The sequence below is a fragment of the Nicotiana tabacum genome, chromosome 5 (assembly GCF_000715075.1).
Source record: "Nicotiana tabacum cultivar K326 chromosome 5, ASM71507v2, whole genome shotgun sequence".
In the NCBI taxonomy this organism is placed as follows: domain Eukaryota; kingdom Viridiplantae; phylum Streptophyta; class Magnoliopsida; order Solanales; family Solanaceae; genus Nicotiana; species Nicotiana tabacum.
The window spans coordinates 71258881-71265933 of record NC_134084.1 but is presented as its reverse complement, the minus strand read 5'-3'; the positions used below and the strand labels follow the sequence as shown (position 1 = coordinate 71265933).

The following is a 7053-nucleotide window of genomic DNA, read 5'->3' as shown; positions in this document are numbered from 1 at the left end:
CTAGAAAGTATCCAACCCATCGAGGGAATAAAAGCCAAGATCACAATAAAGATCCAAGAACACAATAAAGATAGCGATTTTCTTTAAGGTACAAAGAAGAGAAAATAAAGAGAAAAAACAAGCAACAAGTAGCCCTAGTATTGTTACGTCTCTCTGACCCCAAATAACATTTTAATTGACAAGTCCATTGCCATGCTTGAGATGGAACTCATTAACTTCTCTCCTTTTAAGTCAAGAAACCAACCACCTAAAACTTAATTGTACTTAATTACTAGTATATAGTATTGAGAGATGAATTATTATTAGCCATATAAATCGTTGTCAATTAATTTCATTATAATTGTGTTTGTTTGCAAATCAGCAGCTTGATAAAAAATAATTATGTCAGAATCATGCTTGCTAATTTATGCCGACCATGTTAGAAAAGTTAGTTTATTTGGTGTTTCTATTCATAATTATTAATTTGAACCATTCTCTTTAAGTTTCATTAACAAATTCTGGGCAGGTTTATTAGCTATTCATCATGAAATCGACATTACTTTGTTGCCGTGCCGTCATTATCTAATCTGTCTGTCAATTAAAAAATGAAAAAGAAAAATTATGCGCTTCCACAACGTAACGCAGCCATAGACTATTATTTGAGCGTTTAATTTTTATCATATAATAAAACTAGTCCTAAATGTTTGCGTACGTTTGTTGCAGTTTCAGAGTGTGCTTACATTTGAATTTGATAGCCAGCAAATAGATTAAGAATTTTTTTTAATAAAACTTTTCTACTGCGTAAGCTTTCAAAATGCAAGTGTGCCAATTGTAATGGTAAACAAATTAGCACGCTTTGAAATTGAAAAATCGTGAAACGGCTAGCTATATTTTGTTGATTGTTGGCGGCCATAACTCTACTCTTCTTAGAGAGTCAACCAATATTTTTGTTTTTATGCCAATTCACACACTAATAGATCTATATTATGTACCATCTTACTTCATTTTACATTTTAACTTCAAGCGTTTAGATGTTTTTGCATGACTTTTATGGGTAAAGTTAAAATTTTCTTGAAGTTGATTTTTGACCTAATTGGCTAATAACCTTAACTTGAATAACTTGTAAGAAACGACTTATCAAGAGGATTTGATTATAGTATTGAATTCACATATGAACAAAGTTGACACAATCTATTTTGTCAAATCGACTCTCCTCTTCGTGTAAGCTTGCTCAACGTCATTGATATGTCTAATGGGAGAAACTCACCATTTCTTTCCTCGAGACATAATATTATCAAATCATTACAAGTATGATTTTGCTAATTATAATATGTAATTTTAGATGATATAAATATACTATTCAATATAAGGAAAAAGTCTCGGTGTCCAAATCCCTTCGAAATCCAAAATATCCAAAGAAAAGAAAATGGGACTCCACACAGGAGATGGAATGTCACCACATCATACAATTAAATAATTAGAAGCGTATATTATCTCTAATCCGAGCTACAAAAATAGCTTATTTTGAGAAATATTTTTTTAAAAGTATTTTTCTCAAAAATACTTCTAGTTTGGTCTATTAATTTGAAAAACACTTCTGAGTAACAATTAATATTTGGCCAATCTTTTAAAAACTGTTTCTAAGTGTATTTTTCTCAAAAATACTTTTCAAAAAAGTATTTTTATAGAAGAACTATTTTTTTTTTTTTGTTTTTCCAAAGCTGCTTCTACTTCTCTTCAAAAGTACATTTTTTTCCTTCCAAAAAATTGGCCAAACATCTCAATTTTAAAATAAAAAAAGAAACTTTTGACTAAAAAAGGTATTTTTGACCAAAAAATATTTTGCAAAACAGGCTATGAAACTAACTTACATTTGTAGAAAAGAATTTTCATATTAAAGATGTGTTGCATATTTCAGACTTTTGCAGTAGAGGGAGAAGGGACACGTGGGTCCCAGAGGGTTGACATGAGTGGTCGACATCACTTGTTTAGATCCTCGTCATCTCTCAACTTATCCTTTGTTGGTTGTTGTTGTTTTTCTTCTTCAATCCTTTTACTAGAGAGAGATAACTTATGGTGAGGGCAATCTAAATTATTATGTGGAATAAGCAAGCTCATTTTTCTGGCCCTGCCTCGGCGGCACGGATCCGGACTCTCTTTTCAACTTGGCGATTAGACGTTTAATTACTTATATAAATCATACTGTGAAATTTTAATTTTCTATGTATGAAGGAGAATCTGTTACTAATCTCTTACAATTGATAAATCAAAATCGGACGTCCCAATTAATAAATTTATGATGGTTTTACCTTGTTATTAATCCCATATTCGATTCCCCTTTGGTCCTTTTTTGTTAGAGATATTGCTTATTTGGTGCCTCGAACCCACTACTCTGAAATTATAAGTAAGGGTGCTAACCATCAGAGCAACCCATGATTGAAACCTACTGTATACTAATATTTGTGCAAATTAAAATTTTCTTTTCCTCTTTGGCCTAGTTGTTCCCTCTTTCCATTTTCTTAATTTTTTTTGTTTTCATTTTTGTATTTTTACTCTATATACGGAGTATTATTTAATTAAATTAAAAAAGTATATTAGCTTAAGTTTTTGTTTTAAATCTCAAAATATTTATTTGAATATGCTTTTGATATCATTTTTTATTTTTATCTAGTTAATATTATTTTTTCCTTGATATCAAATCAAGAATCAAATATTTTCATTTTGACTATCACATATTTATTTATACACCAAAAGAATCTTGTATAGTAAACTGAATTAATTCAAAATAACGTGATGCGACTAGATGCACACCCTAATTTAACCTCCTGAATCCGCCTCTGTTACAAGGGAGAATTCATCCAAAGACAAATTGAGCCATCGAACCATACCATGGCCATTATCATCACAGCTGAAAATCATTACTACTGGTAACTGAATAAGATGAATAGGATATTTTGAACCATTTATGAGGTTGTTAATAAAACAGCTCATATTTGAGGGAGCCTTATACGATTCTTAAATATTATTGATCTTTTACTATGTTTCTAAATTGGTAGTATGAATTATTTCTGGTTTTGCTTATTCAAAATTTATTAAGCTAGTATCTCGAATAAAGATTTGTGGGTAAATTATCTAATCAAAATTTAGGTTTAGATGTGAATTTTAAATGAACATTTCTTCATTAATTCAATATCTTTTCAGTTCTATTCAAATACTATAATCAAATTACATTTTAAAATTCATCCAAACAAATGAATAGTGAGTGTAACGTAAAAGGATACTCCCTCCGTTTCAATTTATGTGAACCCATTTGACTGGGCATGAAGTTTAAGAAAAGAGAGAAGACTTTTGAACTTGTGGTGTAAAATGAGACACATATATTTTGTGTGGCTATAAATTATTGTATAAAAGTAAATTATTTCCAAATAAAGTAAGGGTCATTCTTTTTAGTACGGACCAAAAAGAAAACAGGTTCACATAAATTAAAACGAAGTAAGAAAGTAGGACAATAAATGAAGGCAAGTAAAAACAAAATTGGAGTAACAGAAGTTGTGCAATTTGCTGAATCAGCCCCTTTGACCTTTGACCCTAAAATTCGCTACCTGAATTTTGTTACAAGGCATAAAACATGTAATACACCCACGTGACCTTCACCTTCTATTATGCCTTTGTTCGTAGTATTGACGCGCTGCTTTCTGGAACAGCACATACTGCTCTAAATTCAAAAAAAAATATATTAACCGAAGTTAGTTGCATAATCACAACAAAATTAACCGCTTCTAAAACAAACCCCGTAGAAATTAGAACCAACAAACAGAACAACAAAGTAACTGCCCCTTTTTCCTTCCCTAATTGGTTCTTAAACATTATATGAATGAAAACTCGAGCTTCTTATTCATTCTTAGACAATGTAATAACTTCTTATTGACGTTGTGTAAGAAAATCACGAGCAAAGAAGATCTAATTCCTTTAATTTTTGGCTCTTTGAGTAACTAGTATCGAAGAATTTGATAAAAATCGAACCTCATACTTAATGAATAAAAGATTCTAGTAATAAAGGTAAATTAATACGCTCTATGTTGCGCCCACCCTATTCTACTTTTTTTCTTTTAATAATTTGCGCGGAAAACAAACAAGTCTGCTAAAAATTAAACATCAGAATTGCAATATAGTATATAGCAATACGTAGAAGATTACAGTAATACGAGTGAGTTTTGATTTTTATTGTGATATTTCTTCTATAATTACTTTTCACCTTTATCTGGCTTTCTTACGTATGCATACAGGGAGGGGAAAAAAAAAAGCAAGCGTCGTCGAGGACGGGCGTGAGGATCTGGTCAGCGCCGTTTGACCAACTTTTCATTTCTTATCTTTAAAACTACAGACAAGTGTAAAGGGTATTTAGGTCATTTCGTAATACTAGGCCTGGGTCCTGAGTTATATATATACGGAGCATTCGGCTTTTGTCGTCGTTGGTGTTGTATTACCCTTCTTTCAATTCACTTCTCTTTACATAAAGGAGTCTCAGCTCTCTGTGTCTGAGTATAAAGGAAGAAAAAGGAATGAGAACAAGGAGAGGGGTCTGTTATCCGAAAGTAAATATGTGTATTGAAAACAGACTAGTTGTGAAGAGAAGGAGAGATATTTCCGGCATCGGAGAACATATGGGTCGTCGGAAAAGATCTAAACTTTCACCGGAGTTCACTGCTCATAAACCTGACCTCTTTGATTGTTTGCCTGATGATCTCCTTATCTCTATTCTCTGCAAACTCAGTTCCTCTGCTGCTTCTCCCGCTGATTTCGTCAACGTTTTGATTACGTATGTTCTCAAAATCCACTATTTTCCATTTTTTTCCTTTATTTGATTTTGTTGCTAAAACTAAAAATCTCATCCTCAAACATAAAAAGGTGACCTTTTTTTTGGGTAATATTGTGTGGATAGATGAACTAATGGTTATGGTTTGATATGCAGTTGCAAAAGACTAAATGGGTTAGGCTATAATTCGCTTGTATTATCAAAAGCCTCTCCGAAAATGTTAGCCGTGAAAGCTCAGAACTGGTCGGAATCTGCTCACCGGTTTCTTAAACAATGCGCCGACGCCGGAAATGTTGAAGCTTGTTACACCCTTGGCATGGTTAGTATTTTTATTTCTATATCTCAACATGAATATAGCATAAATGTTATGAAAAAAAAATTTCTTTGATTTTTTGAGATATAAAATATTAATTTTAAAGTAGGAAGTCTAATAATTGTGATATTTTATTGTTGGACACAGATTCGATTCTACTGCTTACAAAATCGAGGAAGCGGAGCGTCGTTGATGGCGAAGGCGGCGATTAGCTCTCACGCGCCATCGCTTTACTCTCTTGCCGTTATCCAGTTCAACGGCAGCGGCGGTTCAAAGAACGACAAGGACCTACGCGCTGGAGTTGCACTGTGTGCACGCGCTGCCTTCTTGGGGCACATCGATGCTTTGAGAGAGCTTGGCCACTGCCTTCAAGATGGCTACGGCGTGAAGCAAAACATCGCCGAGGGTCGGCGATTCCTCGTCCAAGCCAACGCGCGTGAGCTTGCCGCTGTGTTGTCCACAACGCCTTCAGCTCTAACCTCCGGCGGCTGGCTAACGTGGAACCCGTTGCCTCATCACCGCCACCCCGTGGCAGGCACCGGGTGCCCGTTACTGAGTGATTTTGGATGTAATGTTCCTGCTCCGGAATCTCACCCAGCAAATCTGTTTTTGACGGAGTGGTTTTCTTCAGAGGGTGGAGTTCCGGGTTCGGGGCTTCGACTTTGTTCTCATGTGGGTTGTGGAAGACCCGAAACTAGGAGACACGAATTCCGGCGATGCTCTGTTTGCGGTACTGTAAACTATTGCTCACGCGCTTGTCAGGCGCTTGATTGGAAGATGCGTCACAAGGCAGAGTGCACGCCGGTGGAGAGGTGGATTGATGAAGACGGAGAAAATGATGGTAACGTTAACGGCGAAAATGGTTTTGGCAACGGCGACGATGATGATCAGATTATGATGGAGAGTTAACGGCGACGGTAACAGTGTGGTTGACTGTGAATGTGACGGCAACGGCACGTGAGTCTTTGGAAAATTAACCGGGAAGTAAAAAGTCAAAAAGAAAGCAAGCCAAATACTGGCCATTTTTGGGGAGTATAATTGAAAATATTTATGGTCTGTATTTTTGTATAGACCAAGTAAAAAAAGAATTGGATGTATTGAACAGAAGGAGAAAAGAAAAGGAGAGAAAAGAACAATATCTTGTAGGTCTTTTTAGAATTTTTCTTTTTAAATTCATTTGTTAATTTAGATACTGTTAGTAAATTTTCTGGAAAAGTATTAGAGATCAATGCCATTTTCTGAGATTTATGTGATGGATATGATGATGATGCCTAGCCTCCCGACCAAATGATTATTCTGTTCTTTAAGTTTCTCTTTAGAACTTTTAATTTACAGTATGTATTTTCTTATCACATGAAATATAGGTCACTGGGGCCATTACAATAGCTGTTGATTTACTTTCAAGAAATATATAATACTATCATGTTAAAAAGAGTAGGGTTGGGGGAAAGAAGAAAATTAGGTAACGAGAGATGTGCTTAAGAACCAACTACAATATTGTACTGTAGTAGTTAAAATCTGTCTTATAGCCTGTTTGGCCAAGCTTTTAAAATCAGTTTATTTTGAGAAAGCTTTTAAAATCAGTTTATTTTGAGAAGTATTTTTTTCAAAAGTACTTTTAACAAAAATACTTTTGGTAAGAAATAATTTGTGTTTGGCTAATTAATTAGAAAAGCACTTTTGAGCAGTAATTAGTATTTGACCAAACTTTTAAAAATTGCTTGTAAGTGTATTTTTCTCAAAAGTGCTTCTCAGAAAAGTATTTTTGGAAAGAAGCTACTTTTTTCTGCTTCTCCTCAAAATAACTTTTTTTCCTTCCAAAAACTTGGCCAAACACCTCAATTTTTTGACCAAAAATACTTTTAACAAAAAAAAAAAGGAGCACTTTTGGCCTAAAAAAAAGCATTGCCAAACAGGCTATTAGCTACTTTAGGTTAAAGGCTAA

At 34.1% G+C, this 7053-nt stretch overlaps 1 protein-coding gene across 1 annotated transcript; it reads left to right on the top strand.

The window, feature by feature from the left end:
• The first annotated feature begins 4449 nt into the window (after positions 1-4449).
• On the top strand, positions 4450-6361 carry LOC107778365 (F-box protein At1g67340-like). Its single transcript, XM_016598614.2, has 3 exons — positions 4450-4798; positions 4952-5114; positions 5256-6361. The coding sequence occupies exons 1-3, from the start codon at positions 4542-4544 to the stop codon at positions 6015-6017; spliced, it is 1182 nt and encodes a 393-aa protein (XP_016454100.1). The 5' UTR covers positions 4450-4541; the 3' UTR covers positions 6018-6361.
• The last annotated feature ends 692 nt before the right edge of the window (positions 6362-7053 follow it).

What these genes read in the sequence shown, in the direction of transcription:
- LOC107778365 (XM_016598614.2), top strand. Translation starts at nt 4,542, where the DNA reads ATGAGAACAAGGAGAGGGGTCTGTTATCCGAAAGTAAATATGTGTATT. An exon ending in TTCGTCAACGTTTTGATTAC is followed by an intron (nt 4,799 to 4,951) that starts GTATGTTCTCAA and finishes TTTGATATGCAG; the next exon opens with TTGCAAAAGACTAAATGGGT. An exon ending in CTTGTTACACCCTTGGCATG is followed by an intron (nt 5,115 to 5,255) that starts GTTAGTATTTTT and finishes TGTTGGACACAG; the next exon opens with ATTCGATTCTACTGCTTACA.